General features: G+C 49.2%; 1 protein-coding gene across 4 annotated transcripts in view; it reads right to left on the bottom strand.

Moving 5' to 3' along the window:
- Positions 1 to 25290, bottom strand: part of LOC147319864 (atrial natriuretic peptide receptor 1-like) — a 61555-nt gene that overhangs the window by 15938 nt on the left and 20327 nt on the right. For 3 of the 4 annotated variants that reach the window (XM_086312692.1, XM_086312693.1, XM_086312690.1), the window contains 7 exons: positions 20017 to 20130; positions 18629 to 18764; positions 4969 to 5063; positions 4666 to 4801; positions 4203 to 4287; positions 3848 to 3965; positions 3197 to 3271 (listed from right to left, as the gene is read on the bottom strand). In XM_086312692.1, coding sequence (XP_086168818.1) covers positions 3197 to 3271; positions 3848 to 3965; positions 4203 to 4287; positions 4666 to 4801; positions 4969 to 5063; positions 18629 to 18764; positions 20017 to 20130 — 759 coding nt within the window. The remainder of the gene's footprint in view (positions 1 to 3196; positions 3272 to 3847; positions 3966 to 4202; positions 4288 to 4665; positions 4802 to 4968; positions 5064 to 18628; positions 18765 to 20016; positions 20131 to 25290) is intronic. The other variant, XM_086312694.1, reaches the window with a different exon arrangement.

Here is a 25290-nt window from a genome sequence, read left to right on the forward strand (position 1 = left end):
CCCTCCCCCTGGTGAGTCCACGCTGAACGGCAGAGCACGGCTGATTAACTCCTCCCCTCTACGCCGATCACACGTAGTGATCCCCAAACAACGATTTCATTTTCTTTCCTTCTGGTGAAAATATTTTTCTATATGTGAATTTTTTAAAATTCCTGAAATGCTGAACTTTTGAGATGATGGAGGGCGAGGAGGGCGAGGAGGCTGAGGAGAGCGAGGAGGCTGAGGAGAGCGAGGAGGTTGAGGAGAGCGAGGAGGCTGTGGAGACTGAGGAGAGCGAGGAGGCTGTGGAGGCTGAGGAGGCTGAGGAGAGCGAGGAGGTTGTGGAGACTGAGGAGAGCGAGGAGGCTGTGGAGGCTGAGGAGGGCGAGGAGGCTGAGGAGGCTGAGGAGGGCGAGGAGGCTGAGGAGGCTGAGGAGGGCGAGGAGGTTGTGGAGAGCGAGGAGGCTGTGGAGGCTGAGGAGGGCGAGGAAGATGAGGAGGGCGAGGAAGATGAGGAGGGCGAGGAAGATGAGGAGGGCGAGGGGGTGAGGAGACTGAGGAGGGTGAGGAAGAGGAGGATGGCGAGGAGGGCGAAGAGGGCGAGGGGGTGAGGAGGCTGAGGAAGAGGAGGGCGGTGAGGAGGAGGAGGTTGAGGAGGGGGTGAGGAGACTGAGGAGGATGAGGAGGCTGAGGAAGATGAGAAGGGCGAGGAGGCTGAGGAAGATGAGGAGGAAGATGAGGAGGTTGTGGAGGCTGAGGAGGGTGAGGAAGATGAGGAGGGCGAGGGGGTGAGGAGGCTGAGGAAGAGGAGGGCGGTGAGGAGGAGGAGGTTGAGGAGGGGGAGGAGGAGGTTGAGGAGGGGGGCGAGGAGGTTGAGGAAGATGAGGTTGTGGAGGCTGAGGAGGGCGAGGGGGTGAGGAAGATGAGGGGGGTGAGGAAGATGAGGAGGGCGAAGAGGCTGAGGAAGATGAGGAGGCTGAGGAGGGCGAGGAGGTTGTGGAGAGCGAGGAGGCTGTGGAGGCTGAGGAGGGCGAGGAAGATGAGGAGGGCGAGGAAGATGAGGAGGGCGAGGAAGATGAGGAGGGCGAGGGGGTGAGGAGACTGAGGAGGGTGAGGAAGAGGAGGATGGCGAGGAGGGCGAAGAGGGCGAGGGGGTGAGGAGGCTGAGGAAGAGGAGGGCGGTGAGGAGGAGGAGGTTGAGGAGGGGGTGAGGAGACTGAGGAGGATGAGGAGGCTGAGGAAGATGAGAAGGGCGAGGAGGCTGAGGAAGATGAGGAGGAAGATGAGGAGGTTGTGGAGGCTGAGGAGGGTGAGGAAGATGAGGAGGGCGAGGGGGTGAGGAGGCTGAGGAAGAGGAGGGCGGTGAGGAGGAGGAGGTTGAGGAGGGGGAGGAGGAGGTTGAGGAGGGGGGCGAGGAGGTTGAGGAAGATGAGGTTGTGGAGGCTGAGGAGGGCGAGGGGGTGAGGAAGATGAGGGGGGTGAGGAAGATGAGGAGGGCGAAGAGGCTGAGGAAGATGAGGAGGCTGAGGAAGATGAGGAGGGCGAGGAGGCTGAGGAAGATGAGGAGGGGGTGAGGAAGATGAGGAGGGGGTGAGGAGGGTGAGGAAGATGAGGAGGGCGAGGAGGCTGAGGAAGAGGAGGAGGCTGAGGAAGATGAGGTTGTGGAGGCTGAGGAGGGCAAGGGGGTGAGGAAGATGAGGGGGGTGAGGAGGGCGAGGGGTTGAGGAGGGCGAGGAGGTTGAGGAAGATGAGGAAGATGAGGTTGTGAGGAGGGCGAAGAGGGTGAGGAAGATGAGGAGGGCGAGGGGGGTGAGGAGGGCGAAGAGGGTGAGGAAGATGAGGGGGGTGAGGAAGATGAGGGGGGCGAAGAGGCTGAGGAAGATGAGGAAGATGAGGAGGATGAGGAGGGCGAGGAAGATGAGGAGGGCGAGGAGGGGGAGGAGACTGAGGAGGACGAGGAGGGCGAGGAAGATGAGGAGGGCGAGGAGGGGGAGGAGACTGAGGAGGGCGAGGAGGGCGAGGAAGATGAGGAGGGGGTGAGGAGGGCGAGGGGGGTGAGGAAGATGAGGGGGGTGAGGAGGGCGAGGGGGTTGAGGAGGGCGAGGAGGCTGAGGAAGATGAGGTTGTGGAGGTTGAGGAAGAGGAGGGCGAGGAGGAGGTTGAGGAAGATGAGGTTGTGGAGGGTGAGGAGGGCGAAGAGGGTGAGGAAGATGAGGGGGGTGAGGAAGATGAGGGGGGCGAAGAGGCTGAGGAAGATGAGGAAGATGAGGAGGATGAGGAGGGCGAGGAAGATGAGGAGGGCGAGGAGGGGGAGGAGACTGAGGAGGGCGAGGAAGATGAGGAGGGCGAGGAGGGGGAGGAGACTGAGGAGGGCGAGGAGGGCGAGGAAGATGAGGAGGGGGTGAGGAGGGCGAGGAGGATGAGGAAGATGAGGGGGGTGAGGAAGATGAGGGGGGTGAGGAGGGCGAGGGGGTTGAGGAGGGCGAGGAGGCTGAGGAAGATGAGGTTGTGGAGGTTGAGGAAGAGGAGGGCGAGGAGGGCGAGGAGGGGGAGGAGACTGAGGAAGATGAGGAGGGCGAGGAGGGGGAGGAGACTGAGGAGGGCGAGGAGGGCGAGGAGGATGAGGAAGATGAGGAGGGCGAGGAGGCAGAGGAAGATGAGGAGGGCGAGGAGGCAGAGGAGGATGAGGAGGGCGAGGGGGTGAGGAGGGCGAGGAGGCTGAGGAGGATGAGGAGGGCGAGGGGGTGAGGAAGATGAGGGGGGTGAGGAGGGCGAGGGGGTTGAGGAAGATGAGGAGGCTGAGGAAGATGAGGTTGTGGAGGCTGAGGAAGATGAGGAGGGCGAGGAAGATGAGGAAGATGAGGAGGTTGAGGAAGATGAGGGGGGTGAGGAGGGCGAGGGGGTGAGGAGGATGAGGAAGATGAGGAAGGCGAGGAAGATGAGGAGGGCGAGGGGGTGAGGAGGGCGAGGAAGATGAGGAGGGTGAGGAGGTTGAGGAAGATGAGGAGGGCGAGGGGGGTGAGGAGGGCGAGGGGGGTGAGGAGGATGAGGAAGATGAGGAAGGCGAGGAAGATGAGGAGGGCGAGGAGGTTGAGGAAGATGAGGGGGGTGAGGAGGGCGAGGGGGTGAGGAGGGTGAGGAGGATGAGGAGGGCGAGGAGGTTGAGGAAGATGGGTGAGGAGGATGAGGAAGATGAGGAGGGCGAGGACACACTCACCTTGTGGTATCCGGTCTTTGCAAAGATCTGCAGATTCCCGTCTCCGGTCATCAGGGAGCCGTAGTTTGAGCCTCTCTGGAAACAAACACGCTCAGCGTCAGTGTGACCTTCATCATCTTCATCTTCCTCGTCACACCAAGGATTACCATGGTGACGATAACGATCGTGTAAAAACACCGCACGTGTACGCTCACTCGGCACTTTATTAGGAGCACGTGTGCAAACTCATCTGCTCCCTGGAGCTGTTCCTAACACTCATGTGTCCCTGACACGTCTCTAGAGCAGAATATTAGGTACAGCCTGGACTCTCATCCAGTAATGTGCCGCCCTCACCTTTCCCATCTCTTCACCTTTCCAACATCAAAGATGGTGCAGGTGTTCCTAATAAACTGCTCGTGGGAGTGTGTTTTCACTGTGAAGGCGTCTGTCGGATTTACAGACAGCGAGAAGAATTCTGGGAGTTTCCTCGGAGCTGATTTCAGGCCTCGTTATTTTCTGTTCCCCAGTTTAGTCTAAAACGTAACGGCGACCTGAGCTCGACGCACATCTTTCTTTACATCTACCTTCGATTAGAACGCCTGTCATCAGAAGCCTTACGTACACCTCAAACCTTTAACCAGCGTCACTGCGTGGGAGTGTGCGCGCACTTACCAGTGACAGTGTGAGCTTGCTGCCGCTCCGCAGCACCTTGTTCAGGTCGCTCATCTGGATGTCGTCCCAGGAGATCCTCCAGAGCTGAGCTACCAGCTCCTTCTCCAGCTTCATCCTCCTGCAGCACAAACACTCTTCCTCAGTGACTCACCTTCATCTTCCTCCAGGTGAAGCTCAAAGACGGTCAGACACAGTCTGTCTGATTACAGTTCGCACACGCTCAGTAGTACCAACTCATTCTAAATCATTCTTCTCTGAGCGCACCAAAGAACCTGATCGTGTGGTGATGTAGCACGATCACTCCACATGCTACTGCCCTCACATGACCAGGTGGTGGAACTGCAGCAGCTCTCACCTGTAGATGAAGATGGCGATGGTCAGGATCAAGATGAAGAAAAAGATGACCACGATGGAGACCATCTGGTAGATGGTGATGGTCTCTGACAGAGAGAGAGGAGGAGACTGTTATTAACCCACAGACACACTATGTGATCTCACGATTCAGAACCAGAACCATTAGGACCATGAGGACCACAAGGACCATCAGGACCACGAGGACCATGAGGACCAACAGGTCCATCAGGACCACACATTTTTAAAACGAGTTCTTCCTGATCTGGGCTGTAGCTCAGTTGGTAGCACAGGTCACCTACTAATCGTGAAGGTTGTTGGTTCGATCCCATTCTTGATGTATCCATCGGAGTGTGAATGCTAGATAGGAAGCACTTACGTGTGTGTGTGTGAATGAGGTGCTTTGAGTGCTCATAAGAACCAGTGCATATGAACTTTGACCTCAGACTGATCTTTGGCATACTGACTTGCGAGACAGACTTGGTTGTCGTTCTTGAAGCCACAGACAGGAAAATCAGGGGGAGGGGCTCCGCCCAGCCAGTACAGGTGTGTTCCAGGTATGACGGTCAGATGCTCCTCAGTGGTGCTGTACACCATAGCGATCTGCGAGGAGGAGGAGGTGTGGTTAACGTCCCTGGATTCGCGCAGACGTTCTAACATTCGTTACTCTAGTTTATGTTTTCAAGGTCACAAAAACGCTGAGCGCTGAGTCGGAGCCTGCGAGGACACAACCAGCACGTTTCTGTTGTGTCTGTGTTTAGTGTGTTCACCTGGAAGGTGGTGCTGTTGGTGTCTACAATGTCCCACAGAGCAAAGTCGGTCTCTCGGTCCCCACTGTCATCCAGGTGGAGCAGCCCTGTCACACCTGAGGAGAAGCACACAGGTACACAGGTGAAGCGTCTCCTCGTCTGAAGGTTAAAGCTGTTCGCGATCAAACAATGGAAGAACGACTTCAAGAGTTTCACATAATTCACATCATTAACCTGAGTGCATCTCACACCACCATCCACCTGCTGCACCGCCTAAGGGAATTCTATTTCACCACCATCAACACCACCAAAACCATCACCTTCATCACCACCAACACCATCGCCATCATCATTGTTTTTTAACCAGCCTCTGAGCAGCCGTCATCAATAAACACTCAGTTCATCCTTCATGAAAACTTTCATCTTTTAAGCATAAATCTGACCCTAACTACAAACTACAGACTAAAAACTACAAATATGTCCGACCCCCTGATAGGCTTCTCTCTTCAGCTGCTTTTCCTGGGCTGTTAGTGATGAAGAAAAAAGCAAAACCAGGCGTGGAAGTAATTAAGTTAACACTTGATGGACAGGAAGAGGAAGCTCGTCCGTTAGTGAAGGTTCTGTTTTTTTATGCTAGGAGTCTAAACTGACAGAGGAACAGACCAGAACCTCACTGAAACCACACTCTAACAATCTGAACGGGTCCCAGCTGCAGGAGGGAAAAACATAAAAGTCCAAGATCCAAATGAAATGCCCGACAGCTGCAGAGATGACCGACAAACAGAAAGCTCGAGCAGCAGGCCTCCGTGTGCAGACGACAGCACTGAGTAACATATATGTTATTATCATTATTATTTTTATTGGTGTTAATAATTGGACTTTACAGACGTTTCAAACTTCTCAGGTTTCAGCTTCCAGAACCGGCACAGCTGGCAGCAGGACAGCCCAACAGGCAGGTACAGGTTACCTGATAAAATGGTCTTATTAACACTGGTGAGGTTATCGATGTTCAGCTGGAGAACAGAGCGCAGAGGTGCATGAGTTCATACGAACGATCCGTCCCCCAAAATCCAACACGTGACAGCAGGAAACACAACAGGAAGCAAAGACTGAGGAGAGAGGAGGTCGTGCATGAAAACAGTCACACAGACAGGAGACGTTAATTACAGACAATCAGCAGGAGGAGAGCGAGTGTGCACGCTGAAGAGGGGCTGAGTGGCGCTAACCACCCAGATGAACCATCGCCATAGAAACAAAGCCATTAGAGTTTAGGAGGGAGCTGATTGGTTGTAGAGGTCGAGCATGGAGGAAGCAACAGATCAAAGGGATTAAAACAGAGGTAAATGACACTCAGCACGACTGTGAGGCTCTCCATCATCTCCATGACGTCTCGGCTGGTACTCCGGGACGCCGGGGCGGAGGGGACCCACACTCAGACGTGAACACTATCACAGAAGCTGAGAAACACCAACTACAATTTGTTTTTAAATTTACACCAGACTGAGAAGCCATGGAGCGGGTTCGGGGGTCATGACCCCGACCTTTGAACTCACAGGGTTAAAGCCACAACAGCTGTCACACCCACACCTTAGCTCCTGTATGTGCAAAAGCCACGCAGGGAAACGATGGCGCTAATCGATCACATGCCCGTAAACCCTGGGTGTAACCCCGCCCTCCCTTCAGCACTTAGCGTTTGGAGCTCAGAGCGAACAAATGCGTGGTGGTGGAGTGCAGAGGTCAGGCTGTGGGCTGATGATGGCGTGGAGGTCGCGAGCTCTCATGCCATTTCCTGGAACCACGATCTTCCTCCGACCTTCAGGCTCTGGAAGAATGATGTTTTCATGTGTTACTTAGAAACGATGAGCCAGACTCTGATCTAAAGATAAGATAAGGATTCATCACAGTGAGACGTGTTTTATGGTGCTGGTTTATAAAAGTGCTGCTTTAAATCATTATTGGATCCTTTTATTGTCCACAGAGGTTTTATGGGTCCTTTCAGGGTTTCGGTCTCTTGTGTTCTTATCTGCTGACTTCAAAAGACAAAGTTTTGATTTCTGATGCTTTCAGGAGGAAAGAACAAAGAAACATTTCAAACAAACAGAACCAATAAAACTCAAAAACATGAACAGCACATTCAGCTAAGGACACCCATCGTGAGCAGCTTTGCATGATTACGGTTCAAAATAATCCTTCTTTATCTTAAACTGGGCCGTGCAGCCCCTGAGATTGTTTAACAGAGCACACTCAGATCAATACAAGCAATCGATAAATAATAAGCAATAATAAAGTAATGCTGAGAAAATAAAAGTAATGCTGCAGCGTAGATACAACGAGACAATAAAAACATGGAGTAAGTGATGTTCATGAAGCATAATCTTTGCTGCGATTGGCTGTCACGTAACAATGAGGCGCGGGTCCACGGAGGGCGAGCGGCGGTCCAAGGATGACATTTAGAGAGACGTGCTGATTGGACAGCGAGCTTTCCTGCTGTTTTAATGTCAGCTTATTAAAAAATCATAAATATATGTGGACCACACACACGCACAGTCATGTCTTCTTCCTGGAAATCCGATCTAACATTAACTTCAGCTCGACCAACCCTAACCTCCCCGTGACTTTAACATGTAATGATTTACGAGTTTGTCCCCACGAGGAACTCAGGACCGCAGAATGTGACCATGTAAACACATCTATGTCCTCACAACATGAGTCACACCTGCAGCTGTTAACACTGACCCCAGGAAGTTTACGTGTTCCTGGGAGGTCATGCCTTACTTTCCAGGAATCGCTGTGTGCTTGCTTAGTGTGTCTGCGTGTGCATGTGTGTGTGAAGGGCCAACGCAGACGAGTGAAGGTTAGTCTTTACGAGATCACGGGATAATAAATGTCTCATCTGAATCCAGGACTTCTGCTTTCACCTGTGAACTATAAGAAAACTGCTTGACCGGCTTTTACTGGGATTACAGTCAGTGTGTAATCCCAGTAAAATCCCAGAATCGCTCCAAAACAATCCAACCCTGTATGAAGTACTAAACCAGTCCAACATCAGCCAAAACCAACAACAGTGACCAGCCAGTCAAAAACCAGCCAGAAAACTGTCTGAGACAATCGTAACAGCACAGAGTCCAACAGGGGCAGGGATAGCTCAGTAGGTAAAGTGGTCGCCCCATGATCGGAAGGTCGGGGGTTCGAATCCACTTAACGGCTACCCTGAGGTACCCCTGAGCAAGGTACCGTCCCTACACACTGCTCCCCGGGCGCCTGCTTAGTGGCTGCCCACTGCTTCACTGAGTGAATGGGTCAAATGCAGAGAAAAACAAGTAATTTCCCCATGGGGATCAATAAAGTATCCATTATTATTATTATTATTAACTACAAGCCAATACCTCATAAACAATGTCCAACAATATCTATTAACCACGTCCAACTATAAACAATGATCTAACCAATCAACATCCAGTCCAACCAGCTCCAGTCTCACACCAAAGTCCACCTCTGAACCAAAGCTGCAGCTGTATGGTCAGTCTGAGCAGGCGGCACTCAAACATGGCTCTGCGTTTCTATGACAACGCTACAACAGAAAGAGAGTGGTGAAAGCTAAAGGTGGCGCTCTCAGGACGCACCGCACTAAGGCGAGTCGTGTTCTTGTTGGTAGGTTGGTCTGATGGGAAACCTCTGGCACAGTCATCCACATCCTGGTAGACAAGCTTAAAGAAGAACTTTAAACTCGTCTAAAGTTTAAAGAAACGTTTGAACTTTCAGCAGCTGCCTTCGTTTTTAGCCTCTTTAGACATTTGTGGCTCCAGCTGAAAGCAACGTGAGTAGACACGTCTGAAGTGCTCGCCCTGAACTGGAGCAATGAAGCTTTTAACACTGAAACACAGGATCTGTGTTCAATGAAAAAGGCGATCGTTGAAAGGAAATGATGAGCAAAACCGGCTCCTTAAACCCACAGACAGCATCCTAAAGTCCTTCAGCGTGTTCTTCCTGTTCCCGAGCTCTCAGGCGCACAACAACGTTTTGTCTCTTTACCAACTTCCAGTTCATTTGACAGAACTGAACCACTGCCTGAGACAGTCAGTGACTGTGCAGGTGAAGGGGCACTCAGCGTTTCATACGCAATACTAATACAGTGTTCACCAGTGAAAACTGGCACTGGAGAAAAGAAGCAAGCAGGATAAGAGCAGCTTTGTAATGACAAACAGCAATGAAGGAAAATGTTCGTTCATTCAGGGCTTTGGTTTGAAGGTGTGAAAGGAAATAGGCAGAGGCAGAGCATCATGCTGACACTCGTGAGGATGAATGGGTGGGTGGAGGCATCTTCCACGCAGGTTTGCTTTGTGTGGACATTTGTTCCTGACCTCTTCAGAGAAATCTGTGTTTTAGTGTAACTAACAAGTCTTAAAATGTTCACAGAGCCGACTGCGGTGTCATGTTATCCTTCATCGCATCCACGTCCACACCAGGGCTGGCTTTTAAAAATCTATTTCCTGATTCAAATCAGTTTTAGTCTGAATAAAGTGATCTCGATTCATTAAATCCTGGATTTAAATATAAATGTAATTAATCAGAAACTCCAGAATCAGCTCAACCAGGAGATGAGAGCAGAGACACAGAGCGTGGATCGTCCACAGACGTCGGGGCTGAAACACTCAGATTCTGCAGGTTTCGTCTCTCTGACCAAAACTGACAGAACCAGAAAGAAGCTCAAACTTCACGTTTGAGAAACGTCGTCATGAATTCTCTCTGACTTTGGCTATTTTACTTCCTGCACAGCTCTCTCTCCCTCAGTGCACTCAGACTTTTACCATCAAATCTCCATCTCCTGCTGCTCACGCTCCGCTGCTGCGCTCGCTGCTGTCGGCCTCTGACAGCAAAGCCTCACCTCTGTTCAGACTGAAGACATTTAGACTTCAGTGATTGCTCAGCTGTGATCGAACCTCTGTGACTCTGCTTCACTTCAGCAGCATCAGGTTGCTTCAGTCTTTGATCGACTGCAGAAGAGTTTGAAGCTTCTCTGCTATAAAAAGCCAGAACAGGAAAACCTGCTTCATGTTTTATCCTCAGTTACTTTGACACAAAGACGTCTGCGGTGATGCTCACACCTCTGATGGAGCCTCACAGCGTCAGCTTTGTCTTATACATGGATACGTGCTGATAAACGATCAGAGTCTGAACCCGTCCCTGCTTCACAGCTCACAGTTGAAATACATTCCAGTATTTCATCGCTGTATGTGGCTGACGTTCCCAAACCCCGGGTACATCACTTCACGTGTCTGTGCTTCCTAAGACGCCGTCTTCAGCGCTGACAACAGCGGGAAACGTGGCTGTAACGTTGGACATGGACCTCTCTGATCAGTGTTGACGTTTTCTATGATTCTGATGTGACTGAATGGCGTGAGTGTGAGACAAAATCGTGCAGCCTAACTTAATAAACCTGGACCAGCTGTCCCAAGGCTCAGCACTGGAGTGCTTATCCAGCCTGGAGTCTCGGCATCTCGAGTTCGTTCCAATCCAGGATTTGCTGGCTGGAGTTCCTGGAAGCGGCCGAGCTAATCGACACACAACACAGGGCATCAGGGTGAACGCTGGTTTCACGTGTGAGGCTGTGAATAGTTTCTGCTGGAACATGTGATCTCCAGCACCCAAACTGACTTCTTTGCAGCTTTTTGGGATCGTGCGGACAGCTGAGCGTGCGCTCCGGCCTCGTTCTTTGCATCCTGAGGAAACACTGTCTCCATGACATCAAAGCAGATCAAAGCTGCACTTTCACAGCTGTTACTGTTCCCGTCAATGGAGGTTTATCCAGTCTGACACCAACAGCCAGTGCACCAACATTACTGTTTCCCGGTGAGCCTGTCTACATCCCACCTCAGGAACTCTTCTCTCTCATTCAGCTCCTTTTCCAATAAATTCATCCGGCCAGCAAACTGGAAGGTCCCACCTTACAGTGACCCACCTTCACATCAGCCAGCTGTGTTCACCAGTGTTGGTCAAGGTACTTGGAAAAAACTAATCAGTAACTAATTACCGATTACTCCCCCAAAAAAGTAATCCTGTTACTTTACTGAATACTTGTTTTCAAAAGTAATTAATTACTTAGTTACTTAGTTACTTTTTAAAAACCCGATTTACAACCTGAATAGGTGATAAAGTGATAGATCTTTCAGCCCAATTCTACTTTTTCTGCATAATCCATCATACAAAATGTAATCAAATGGAAAAGTCTCTTTTTAGGCAAGGCAAATTTATTTGTATAGCACAATTCAACAACAAGGTGATTCAAAGTGCTTTACAGAGACATTAGAAACAAAAACAAATAAAAAGTATGATTTAAAATTGATTAAAACAAACTAACTAAACACACACATTTCACACCTGTTCGCGCGTTACTGCGCGAACAGGTTAAAACTTGATTAAAACTTGTTTTGTTAGTTTTAATCTGCACATTCCAGCACATAAAATAAAATATTTTGTGTGTTTACACTCAGTCTTTCAAATAGATGCAAGTAAAACACAGCAGAAAATAAATAAAGTCAAAGACTCAGCGGTCCTGTTGCTCTATTTTCACCTGTAAAGCAGGAGTGGGGTAGGCGGAGGTTTACCCTGGTGCAGGTGTGCCGCGGTCAGTGGAAGAATCCGCGAGTTTCTCTGTGAGTTTCCCATTACGTCGTAGCTACTCGGTGCTTGTTGGAAGTTTAGGGGTTTTTCGCTGTAAAAAGAAGTTTTCTTCCCACGCACAGCGGACACTAATGTTTTTGTCACTTTTTATGGAATCAAACTCAAAGTAAGGTCAGTACTTCCACGCTTTAAACGCTGCACGCTCATACTCTCTCTGCACTCGATATGTGATCCATTGTTGATCTGCACACAGCTGTTGTCACGAACGTCGCACTCGCTTACGTCACTGTCATGAGACATTCTCGCAAAAAATCACGGTTTTAGTAACGCAGTAACGCAGCGTTCCTACGGGAAAGTAACGGTAATCTAATTACCGTTTTTGCAATAGTAATCCCTTTACTTGTTACTTGAAAAAAGTAATCAGATTACAGTAACGCGTTACTGCCCATCTCTGGTGTTCACTAAACTGAAACATGGAGTCCTACAACACTGGTGGCCTAAACCAGCCCTTGTTCACGCGCTGGTCTCAGTGTGGCTGACTGAGAGAAACCAGATCATTGGGCATCCGAACAACATCCTCTGCAGCATGCCGACAGCTACGCGTCTCACATTCAGAAGGGAGCTGTCATTGACCGACATGTTTTTGGGGCTGGTTTTTAAAATAAGAAAAGGAAGCACGTTAGCAGCTGGATGGACGATTTTCCTCAGCCTTTTGGAAACATCTGTGAATCCTGGTCCACTGGGTGTCAGACAGGTTAATCTCACCTGTGAAGCTGAACTGGGTACCTGGACTGGATCCCAGGGTAACGTGGCAGTTCAGTACTCCAACCCAACCCAAGAGCTACAACCGCTGGGTTGTTCTAACCTTTTCACCCGTTCAGCTGATGCTGCTCAGCGTGGGTTAGCTCTGGCTCTGTAAAGCAGGAACTTCATTCAGTCTCTGTTCTTACTGTGCAGCGAAGCACCGACACTTTCTAAGGTGTAGTGCAGCTGAGTGATGGCGTTAACTGAGTGCACAAACTCAGCAGCTGCAAATAAAGTGGAAGATCGCTCGGGTGGGTTAATTAGACATTTCTCCAGCAGCAGCAGCGGGTTGGCCTGTGGCCTCAGGGTCTCTGCTGATTATCAGAGCCTCAGTGCGCTGCCTCATCAAGTCAAGAGGCTTTACTGTCATTTCAACCATGTGCAGTGGGACCGTACGCAGTTCCTCTGAGACCACGGTGCTAAATATGACAATCAACACAAAGTGCAAGTGTGCAAAAAACCCCAGACAGAGCAGAAGCATCCAGACACACAACAGTGCAACAATGACAGTGGGTTGTGCAAACAGACTGAGCGTTGTGCTCATCTGCAGGAATGACAGAGGACGAGGCGGTACGTCCTCAGCCTCACAAACTTTCCATCTCGGGGATCATCCAGAACTTTCCAGATCAGGTTTAGAAACTTTTCCTGAATAAACTGTCCTGAAATTTGACCCCAGCTGTTTCCTCCTGAGAGCCGTCTCAGCGAGCTGCTGCATTAAATCTGCTGCAGACCTGCTGTAATATTCCCGATCATTCAAACGTGCTGCGACGTGTTCGTCCATTAGTTAATGGAGCGGAAACAGCAGAGAGGAAGCTGTAATCTGATCTTCTCACTCCGATTCACGGTCTTCACAGCCGGCCTGCCTCCTTCCTCTCGTGTCCTGTTTGTCATGGAGATTATCTCTGATGAGATCTTATTAGCCACCCTCCCCTTCTTTCTGTCTCATTCACAGCTTTTCCGTCTCTTGTAACGCTCATTCTGCCTGATCACGGATCATCCTGCGGAGCGCTGTGGTCTGTAACCTCCCGTTAAGCATGAATGTGCACAGGGGTAGATAATCTGCTGTGTGGAAGAGAGAGAAGGCAGAGTCACGCAGACAGGAAGCTGGAAGAAACAACTATCGCTGCAAACGAATCAAAGACTCTGAAGCTGCAGAGAAACCTGCGTCATGGAGCGAGACAGCGCCTAGAGTGCAGGGCGCTGTGAATCTGCAGACACGGACACGTTTTCACTGTGAAAGTTGAGACGATGTTTGAAGATTAACATCTCAAAGACTTTTGTCGAGTTCAAATCTGAAAAAGTTCAGTTCACTAATAAAAACTTCACACTGTGAAAGAAATTAAACAATCGAACATTAAAATTCAAATCGGATCATCTGCTGATTGTTTGATTTTGTGGCACAGTTTGTCAGATTTTGCTCTTCTACCATGAAATTTGAATAAAAATGTAGTTTTCTTAATTTATGTGACTCAGAATGTAAAAAACCACCATCTGTCACTCGTGTGTGTTTGAATACGGACTCTGGAGAGCAGCTGGAGTTGTTGTCAAAAGTCCCTGAATTTGAGCTTTTTTAGCTTTTGAGATTTTTTGTTCAAGCACTCCGTCAGATTTCAAGGTGTAGAAAAAATGGTGTGAAAGTGGGCTGACGGCCATTTTTCAAGAAGACATTGAAACGTATTTGATATATTGTTCTTTAAGCTAACATTTCACAACACTCATCATATAAATTCAAACTCTGCACCATAAACTTTTAATGGAAATCAGAGTCGGTGGAGCAGACAGTGTTGGCTGACTGTAGATGGACTGGTGGTAGAAGAAGGACAGCGAGAAACCAGTTCATTTAATGGCAAATTATTGTAGCATATCCATCCATACTGGATATATGGATGGATATGCTACGCAGATGACACCAAGAGTTATCTATCCATGAAGCCAGATAACATAAATGTATCACCCTATCAGAGCACTTCGCTCTCGCTCTGCAGGCCTACTTGTTGTTCCTAGAGTATTTAAAAGTAGAATGGGAGGCAGAGCCTTCAGTTTTCAGGCCCCTCTTCTGTGGAACCAGCTTCCAGTTTGGATTCAGGAGACAGACACTATCTCTACTTTCAAGATTAGGCTTCAAACTTTCCTTTTTGCTAAAGCATATAGTTAGGGCTGGACCAGGTGACCCTGAATCCTCCCTTAGTTATGCTGCAATAGACGTAGGCTGCTGGGGGATTCCCATGATGCATTGAGTTTTTCCTTTCCAGTCACCTTTCTCACTCACTATGTATTAACAGCATTGAATCATATCTGTTATTAACCTCTGTCTCTCTTCCACAGCATGTCTTTATCCTGTCTTCCTTCTCTCACCCCAACCAATCACAGCAGATGGCCCCGCCCCTCCCTGAGCCTGGTTCTGCTGGAGGTTTCTTCCTGTTAAAAGGGAGTTTTTCCTTCCCACTGTCGCCAAAGTGCTTGTTCATAGGGGTCATATGATTGCTGGGTTTTTCTCTGTATGTATTATTGCAGGGTCTACCCTATGTTTGGAAGGCTGGATGGATGTGTCGTGGCCCCGCCCCCCTGTGAGTGCGTCATGTTTTGGCGCCGAGTTCGGCCTTTGTGCAGTCGTGTGTTTACGTGTTCGTGTTCCTCTGGCAACCTGACAGCTGGATGTGGGGTCTGTCTCTGACATACTGCAGGTTCACATCTGTTTTTGGACCTGGAAGCTGAAAGCTGTTGCTTGGTAACCACATCACCTCATCTCACGGCTTATAAATCAGAGATTAGGAAGACTGACAAATCTCATTAGGACACTGCACTCCTCAAGCAGGCAAACAGGTTCATCACACAGGAGACATGAAAGCTCACCACCAGCTGCCCGCAGTAGGCGAGGGTCCGGCGTGGTGGCCCTGCAGGTGTCTGCGCTCATAAACATTTCAAATAAAGAGTGCGTGCAGACCGGGTTCAGTGACAGCTGTCCTGGAAACAGAGGGGGAGGGTCAGCTCGGGGAAGGAGGAGACCAGCCTCCTCCTAGCAGGAGTCACATTTCACACCACAGGAAGTCTGCTTCACTGTTTATTCGCAGGGAAACGTGATAACGTCTGCCAGAGAGCGTTCAACGATCCACAATCTGCCTTTTCCAGTCAGGACACGATCGCAGCATCCACAAATCAAATCTCCATCCTTTCAGTCGGGTGGGTGACAGCCCTTTTTAGGAACAGCTGGCAGTCTGGGCAGGACCATTTCCCCAGCTCGCCCTCTCTTCAGTAGACTCTCTCTGATTGGCTGTTGTAATAAATTGAGGGTGTGAACAGTTTCAAATGTTTCTGCAGATCTGTCACATGACCAACACTTTGTGCTCAACACCGTAAATCACCTTTGATGCTTTTACGAGAACACCATTAAGGCACGAGTGCATAAACGGAGGCTCGTTGGCTGAAGCGGTCTCGTCTGCGTGAGTGCAGACACGGTGACGCTAACGAGGCCTCGCCGTGATGGATGTGGACAGGACGGAGCAGAGGAGAGGCAGGCGGGTGGAGGACAGGCTGAAAGCAGGACTCTGGTTTCACATGATTCGATTTCCAAGATATTTTTAGGAGATGTCCAGGGCTGGCTGACAGCGAGGCGAGGAGGTCAGAGCGTTTCAGTAACAGGATAAAAATCAGAGAAAGGAGCGCTCACAAAGCCTCTTGAATATCAGCGTCTCCCCCGGAGCAGCACTGGCTGCTGATCCTGAGGAAAGACTGCTGTCTGCACACCTTTACCTGCACCGCAACACCTGGCGGAGCGGCACCAGCCCACGTCTGCTTGGGTCTCACCTGTCGGACGAGTGTTTCTAACTGCAACCACCCGGCTGCTGTTTGGCACTTTAGACATGTCACAAAGGTCAAAGGTCACTCTCTCGTCCTCCATCTCAGTAGGGACGCTGACGTTCATCGAAACATTTTGATGTGGACGGGAGACTGCAAGCCGTTCACGTCTCCGTCATCACATGACTCGCGGTCGTATACGAAGCTCTCAGCTTCAGTCACGACCAGCGTCTCTGACATCACAGCCCTGAAGCCTTTCACGCCTTCCACCTGACCCGCAGAGACCCCTCAGACCTCTGACGGTCACTGGGACGCTGTGATGGTTTTTCCAGAACGTCCCACAGAAGCTGAGCCGATGAGCTCTGTGGAGTCAGCTCGCTCGTTGCCGTGTTCCTGCAGGATGGCGTGCACCTACGCCGGCTGAGCTCGACCACCTTCCAGTGTGCGACGTTGGGATGACCAGCGGCAGTTTCAAGGTTTTATTTGAAACCACAGAAAATCTCAGAAAGTGTCTCAGGAAGACGGCGGCGGTTTGCACGACCACAGCGTCCTGTCTGACGGAGACGTCGGCGGCGTCCACGACCACAGCGTCCTGTTCCTGCTGCTTCCTCACAGCGTGTCTGACACACAGTGGGCTGCCGAGCGACCGAGTCTTAAAACACTAAAAAATGCAATGCAACACAGTAACACGTCAACACAACAACACTGCGGCGCTGCGTGTCGGTTACCTGCCGCAGAAACAGCACGTGCTGCTTCACCCATCCCTCTTTACCCGCCAAACTGGGACTGGGCGATATATCGAATTTTTAAATATATTGATATATTTTTATACGAGATACGAGATGTGACAATAACATTTATATCGATAAAGTTTATGTTGCGTTATAATTATACTTCTGGAGCCGCAAGTTTGCCTCTTTCGTCCACTTTTGTCTCTACGCTGCGTTGCTCCGCCTCTCCTTCACTGAACTAGTGATGCGCGAATCATGAACGAATCGTTCAATACTCGAGAATCACTTTACTGACTCATGAATCATGATTCACAAGCCCAACTGACTCACTGACTCATCCCTGTTGCTGTTAGCAGCAATGTATCTAGCTTATAATTAAAATTGTGGAGAAAAACACAACATCCAGTATCTTAACAAAAGAATTTCTGCTCTGAACTGGAAGAAAAAACCCTGAGTAGAAGCTCACATCAAGAAAATAGCTCCTCGGTTCACAGTAGCATCGCTCTGCTAACATGCTAACAGCACATTTGAGCTACTCACCCCCTCCCTCCTGTGCTGAATCATAGAGCGAGCGAACGAATCACTCACTCGCTCACCCCCTCCCTCCTGGCTCACAGCTTCTTCTTCTTCTTGGTTGGCAACCAATGTTAAGGCGCATTACCGCCCCCTGGCTCACAGCTCAGTGGACATTTAGATGAGAAAATATATATTTGACACATTTAAGGAAAATACTAATAAAATACAAATAAACAAAATAAATGTTTATTAAGCAATTTTGATAGGAAATTGCTTAATTTTAGAAATGTTTTTGCTCCTTTTTGCTCTATAAAATAGTTGTTTTCTTTTAGAATCATTCATCTTAGCAGTAGGATTTACATGAAAAGAGAAACAAATTAAGTTTGAGTGAAAATGTAAATTTTTTGCACACTCTGGTCGACTGACTCAGTGAATCAAATGACTGAAAAAAACCCGATTCACTTTGGTGAGTGACTCATTAAAACTCGATTCAGTAAAAAGAATCAAATTTACCATCACTAGCCGAGGAGCCTCGCGGAGTGATACGTACTGTGTTTCATCGTAATGTTACCGTACTGTGTGCGTATAAGGACCACAGACGGCTCCTGTTCAGAGACACGAAGCGGATTTCAAACTCCAGGCTGTCGGTCACGCAGCAGAACTTCAGAACAGAGCAGCTGTGAAATCTTTGTGATTATGCTCAGCGTCTGTTAGTTCACATTTTGACTGCTCAGTTGTGAGCACAAAAACAACATTGTTTTCTTTTATTTATGGAGCATTATTATTTAATGAATGCTCATAACTTATTTCTGAGTAATTTGTTCTTGTACATCTGCGCTGTTTGTTAATAAAAGTGCCTGTGTGAGATCTGGGACACAGCTGTGACTGAGAACTCTGTTTGTTCTTACTTTATGGCTTTAAAAATATGCAGATCTATATCTTATATCACCATCCAGCTAAAGAATATCAAGATGTGAATTTTGAGGTCATATCGCCCAGTCCTACACCAAACCATCATCATTTCAATCCCCCCAACCGAGCTTTACTCACCCAACCCCACCCGTCACTCACAGAGCACCACGACCCCCCCCCCCCCCCCCCACACACACACACCTGCAGAACAGCTCTGCTGCACAGTCGCACCAAACAGCCTCCGTCACAAAGGTGGAAATGGTAAGCGTCAGCTTTAAAGGAGACGAACGGCGAGCACTGACCGGGGAAGGTTCGGTTCCACATCCTCGGGGTCACGTCCTTCCCGTTCGGACGCTCGTTGGACGCCAACATGGACTCGTTCAAAGCGTGAGCGTAGAGCATCAGGCCGTCATAAAAGCCTCCAGCAATGATGTTCATCTGCAAGAAACACACAGAGGGTCAGTCGTTCACACACACACACACACACACACACACACACACACACACACACACACACCACTCAGGCCTCTACCACAACACCTTGTGTGCACACAGGTGGTGTCTTCTACCCACACCTGTGACTTCTTTGCCGTTTCCTTGGTTACTACCGCTACAGTCTTGTGGCGTCCGTTTTTGCTGAGGCCATCAGAGATGGCCAAGCATCAACGCAGCACAGGTGGGGCTGGAGACCCAGAAACTGGACGGGTGGAGCTCCTCCTCAGCCGCTCGGCCCGGCCCGATCCCTCTGCAGCTGCACGCTGACCCGGGAACAAACGCTCCAGGCGGTACAGGATTTCATTCGTGATGTTTCCCTGCGAAACTTTAAACTGTGGGTCTGTCTCCACCCTCCCGGCAGTTCTCTTTCACCTCTTTGTTTTTGTCAGCAGGAAGCGAGACACACGCCGTCGTCTGACGAGCAAAGTCAGCGTTGCTCGGCGTGACAGGATCAGCTCCTCCTCGCTGCCTCGCCTCTAATCACAGATTTGCATAATAATTTGATCTTCAGAGCTCAGAGTGGCACCGTGATGTTTAATGACATCACTTCCTCCAGTATCTATCACATCGCTGCTCTTTGTGCAGCAGCAGCGGCGCCTGACATGTTCCTATTAACCTGTCAGAATATCTAATCAGCCAGCGCTCCCGCTGGGAGTGAGCGCTTCAGGAAACGATGAAGCAATAGATGTTTCAGAAGCAGCCAGCTTCACGATTCGGCCTCAGGACGAGCGCGTTGTTCACTCGTGGGCAGAAAAACGGCCCTGAAGAGGCTGTGAACGTGGCGTGGTCGCTGTGCATCTGCAGGGACCTGAACTCCAATCACCACTCATTGCTCTGCAGAAGAGCACACTGTGCCAGCAAGAGCAGGAAACTGCAACCACACAGACTCACAGAGCTGGACAGCTTCAGTGCTTCTGATTGGATCTGGTCTCCAGAATATTTTCATCTCGTGGTTATTCATCGATAAAAGTGTCGAGGTGATTGATCTCATCTCTGTTCACCTTTTACTTTGTCATCATCTCGTTTTAATCAGAAAATTATGGATGTGTGAAATAAAACCTGCTGTCCTCACACGTCAGAGACCCTCAGAGCAGCCGACACATCTGCAGCAGCTGTGTAGAGAAACAAGCTCCACCCCCCTGCTGGCAAAGTGTACCTAGTAAAGTGTCCAGTTTGAACACACACACACACTGACCAGTGAGTCCTCTATGGTGTAGTTGAACATGTCCTTGGCATCTGCCTTCAGGTTCTGGACAAACTCCTGGTACTCGGGGTTCTGAGGCTCTCGGTACGTCAGGATCTTCACATTCTGGAAACCACACACAGATTTATTATGAGTCTTTGTTTTAACGAATGAGGACAGGACACAGCAACACAAGGCGCATCACAGATCCATAATTAATCTTTTACATGTTTTTATAAGAAATCAGATAAAATATTTATGTCCAGTCAAACTCGGAGCCAGCGTGAGCTTCCTCTCACATGAAACAGGAAGTAAACACGTGCTGTGAGGAAGACGCCTGACATCAGAGCTTCAGCTGCACAAATCCACACACTGTACATAAAAGATGGATGACGGCACCATACAGGAGAAATCTGCTCTCTCTTTCTAGTCCCTGTCAGGACTCTTGCTGCAGCATTTTGGATCAGCTGAAGGCTTTTCAGGGAGTTTTTAGGACTTCCTGATAATAATGAATTACAGTCGTCCAGCCTGGAAGTAATAAATGCATGAACTAGTTTTTCAGCGTCACTCTGAGACAGGATATTTCTAACTTCCTCGAGCTCGTCCAGGTTGAAGGGGCTCTGTGACTTCCTGCTCCATAGGGGGCGCTGTCGAGCTCAGCAGAAATGGTTCCACCTTTAGACGTTTCACAGGTTTTCTCCTGCAGTAAACGCTTTTTGTTAGCGACGTCACAGCACTGCGAGGCGCTTTACAGCGTCCTCCATTTTGGTTTGGGGCGTGAAGCGAGCAGCCTCCTGACAGCGTCACCTTCACCCCGCTGCTCCTGTCACGGCCTTTTATGTTCCAAACACCAAAAGCGTCCAAGAAAAGGCTGTGGGTGGCAACGGGAGGTTTCTTTTAGAAAGCACTTCTGACTCCATTGTTTAAAATCATATGGCGTTTATTTCGAGGAAAATTATAAACAAAAGTCAACCAAATAATTTCTTACAACCTAAAATTAAACGAAAGTTAAGTTAATTTGCTTTCACAAGTTCAAAAAGTGCTCAAAAAATCAGTTTTTAAACCCTCCCGTCGTCCCATCTGACATATGTGCTGGATTGTCTCTGGGGCATCTTTACACAGCCTGCACCTGGGGTCTTGCCTGGTGTGATAGACCCCAGCCTCTATGGATCTTGTGCTCAGAGCTTGTTCTTGTGCTGCCATGATTAGTGCCTCTGTGCTGTCTTTCAGTCCAGCTTTGTCCAGCCACTGGTAGGATTTCTGGATATCAGCCACCTCCTCTATCTGCCGGTGGTACATACCGTGCAGGGGCCTGTCCTTCCATGATGGTTCCTCGTCTCCCTCCTCTTTCTTGGGTTTCTGCTGCCTGAGGTATTCACTGAGCACTCGGTCAGTTGGGGCCATCTTCCCAATGTATTCTTGGATGTTCGTTGTCTCATCCTGGACTGTGGTGCTGACACTCACCAGTCCCCGGCCCCCTTCCTTCCGCTTAGCGTACAGCCTCGGGGTGCTAGACTTGGGGTGAAACCCTCCATGCATGGTAAGGAGCTTTCTTGTCTTTATGTCAGTGGCTTCTATCTCCTCCTTTGGCCAGCCTATTACCCCAGCAGGGTACCTGATCACGGGCAGGGCGTACGTGTTGATGGCCCGGATCTTGTTCTTACCATTCAGCTGACTCCTCAGGACTTGCCTGACCCTCTGCAGGTACTTGGTGGTTGCAGCCTTTCTAGCGGCCTCTTCATGGTTCCCATTTGCCTGCGGGATCCCCAAGTACTTGTAACTGTCCTCTATGTCTGCAATGTTGCCTTCTGGTAGTTCAATCCCCTCAGTTCTGACTACCTTCCCTCTCTTTGTCTCCATCCGACTACACTTCTCCAGTCCGAACGACATTCCAAAGTCATTGCTGTATAGCTTGGTAGTGTGGATCAGTGAATCGATGTCTCGTTCACTCTTGGCATACAGCTTGATGTCATCCATGTACAGGAGGTGGCTGACAACTGCTCCGTTCCGTAGTCGGTATCCGTAGCCAGTCTTGTTAATGATCTCACTGAGGGGGTTCAGGCCTATGCAGAACAGCAGTGGGGACAGAGCATCTCCTTGGTAGATCCCGCACTTGATGGTGACTTGTGCTATGGGCTTGGAGTTGGCCTCTAGTGTTGTACGCCACATCCCCATTGAGTTCCTGATGAAGGCTCTTAGGGTCCCATTGATCTTGTACAATTCTAAGCATTCCAGTATCCAGCTGTGGGGCATTGAGTCATAGGCCTTCTTGTAATCAATCCAGGCAGTGCACAGGTTGGTCAGTCTGGTCTTGCAGTCTCGGCTGATTGTTCTGTCTACCAGTAGCTGGTGTTTTGCGCCTCTGGTATTCTTGCCAATTCCTTTCTGTGTCCCGCTCATGTATTGACCCATGTGCCTGTTCATCTTAGCCGATATGATACCTGACAGGAGCTTCCATGTAGTACTGAGGCAGGTTATTGGTCGGTAGTTGGAGGGGACCGGTCCCTTCCGGCCTTCAGTTAGCCATTCCGGGTGTCTCTCGTTAACTAGCAGCTGGTTCATTTGTGCTGCCAGTATATACATATACATATATATATATATATATATATATATATATATATAGGTTTTAAAACCAAGTTAACGCTGAAAGTACAAACATCACTATTGTCACATAACAGCAATGTTTTATTAATGTTCTTCATTATTAAACATTCGCGCATAAATAAGTGACGTCATATTCACTACTTACTTTTGACAGTTCACTCTTCGGCCGCTCCCTTTTGCTGTATTTTGCGGCAAAATTCTCCACACCCACCGCCGCGCTGTGAATTGTGGGATATATGGGACCACGAAGCGTGCACCGGACCACGCTTGATATTTGGGGAAATCGACGGCGCATTTGGAGTATGCATTTGAAGTACACTTCAAATTGGGACCGCCGTCGCGTGGCGGTGACGTAACCGCACTTGAAATGCGTACTTCAAGCGTGCACACCCTGAATTGGGACACAGCCTCTGTTTAGCTCCGCTCACTTTGATCTCACAGCGCCCCCTAGGTGAACTGCAGCTAACTTTTCACTATGATTAACAGGAAGTGAACAGAATGAAGGTTCACCGGGATCCTGCTGCTGACGTCGTTTTCCCGTGACTCCTCCCCAATGAACCGTCCCGTCTCAGCCGGGAGTCGCACCAGAGGACACACACAGTAACACACACACAGTAACACACTCACACACAGCCTCCTCCCTGCGCACAGAGATTCCTCCAGATTCTCTGAGTTTGCTGATGACATCATGCTGTGTCGATGTCCACAGCGAGGAACGTGATTCTGAAACAGGCTGGAGAACCTCTGAGATGACCATGTGACCCACCTGCTGCCAGCTCACCCTTAAATCTTCCTCCAACTGTTTCTCTTTAGCTCGCTGACTTTGGCAGATCTTCTGTGTTTAAATGTTTGACATGTTCTCTGTCATGAGTAAATGTGCGCTGATGGAAATCATGTTTCTCTTCACTCGTTCACTCGTGCTGGTGTTTGAGGAGGCAGCAGGTGGGAGATCACGCTGGAAACTTTGGGCTGAATTCAGCTGAAGCTCATATTTATGATATAAAGTCAGGCAGAGATTTGGGTTAATCAGCGTAACCTTTCCTCCAAGATTACAGCGCCCGATCTGCTTGCGTGATTACTCCATAACGAGGGCGAGCCGTGAGGACGCATGGCGCTCCAGGTGCAGCTGCAAGTCGTCAGCAGTCATCAGATTAATGAGTGTTTCTTCCTCTCACACCACTGCAGCTACACGTGACGAGCGATTTAAACGGTTCCTCGGATTCCTGCGAGGAGCTGCGAGAACAAACACGGCGAGGTCCACGTGCAGCACACTGGAGCTCAGAGCTGCACAGTAAATCCATCCAATCATTTCACTGCTTTACAAACTCCACCCACCTGACTCTGCAGACAGGAGGAGGCGTTTCGGGTCACCTGAGACTGACCTATGACCTGTGATGTACACTAGCACTCAAAAGTTTGGACACAGCTTCTCTTTTAATGGTTTTTCTTTATTTTCATGATTATATATATTGTAGATTCTCACTGAAGGCATCGAAACTATGAATGAACACTCAGATGGAATTATGTAGTAAACACCAAAGTGTGAAATAACTCAAAACACGTTTGATAATTTACATTCTTCGTAAAATCCACCCACCCTATCCTCCATGAGCTTCATGAGGTCGTCTCCTGAAATGGTTTCCAACAGGCTTGAAGGAGTTCCGACAGATGCTGAGCACCTGTTGGCCCTTTGCCTTCACTCTGTGCTCCATCTCATCCCAAACCATCTCCACTGGGGTTAGGTCAGGTGACTGTGGAGGCCAGACCTTCGGGCGTAGCACTCCATGGCGCTCCTTGCTGGTCACAGAGCCCTTACACAGCATAGAGGTGTGTTTGGGGTCATTGTGGTGTTGATAAATCAATGATGTGATGGTGTGTTGCTGCAGGATGCTGTGGTAGCCAAGCTGGCTCAGTGTGCCTTCAGTTTTGAATAAATCCACAACAGTGTCAGCAGCAACGCTCCCCCACACCATCACACCTCCTCCTCCAAGCTTCACAGTGGGAACCATGCATGTAGAGACCATCCGTCACCTTTCTGCATCACACAAAGACACGGCAGGTGGAACTAAAGATCTCAAATTTGACCTCATCAGACCACAGCACAGATGTCCACTGGTCTAATGTCCATTCCTTGGTCCAAACAAATCTCTTCTGCTTGTTGCTTTTCCTTAGTCGTGGTTTCTCAGCAGCTATTTGACCATAAAGGCCTGATTCACAGTCTCCTCTGAACATGTAGAGATGTGTCTGCTACTGGAGCTCTGTGTGGCATCTATCTCATCTGAGGCTGGTGACTCAGATACGTTTATCCTTAGCAGCAGAGGGGAGTCTTGGTCTTCCTTTCCTGGGGCGTCCTCATGTGTGCCAGTTTCATCGTGGCGCTTGATGGATTTTGGGGACACATTCAAAGTTTTAGCAATTTTCCAAACTGACGGACCCTCAGTTCTTAAACTAATGATGGACTGTTGTTTCTCTTAGCTGATTCCTCCAAACCATCAACGTGTCTTTTAGACCCCATTCCTACAAAACTGCTCAAAGAAGTCCTGCCATTAATTAATGCTTCGATCTTAAATATGATCAACCTATCTCTAATGATCGGCTATGTACCACAGGCCTTCAAGCTGGCTGTAGTTAAACCTTTACTCAAAAAGCATCTCTAGACCCAGCAGTCTTAGCTAATTATAG

The sequence above is a fragment of the Aulonocara sp. 'chitande type north' Nkhata Bay genome, linkage group LG11 (assembly GCF_057382095.1).
Source record: "Aulonocara sp. 'chitande type north' Nkhata Bay isolate Kocher_YH1m ecotype deep benthic linkage group LG11, A_spYH_male_GT1.1, whole genome shotgun sequence".
Taxonomy (NCBI): Eukaryota; Metazoa; Chordata; class Actinopteri; order Cichliformes; family Cichlidae; genus Aulonocara; species Aulonocara sp. 'chitande type north' Nkhata Bay.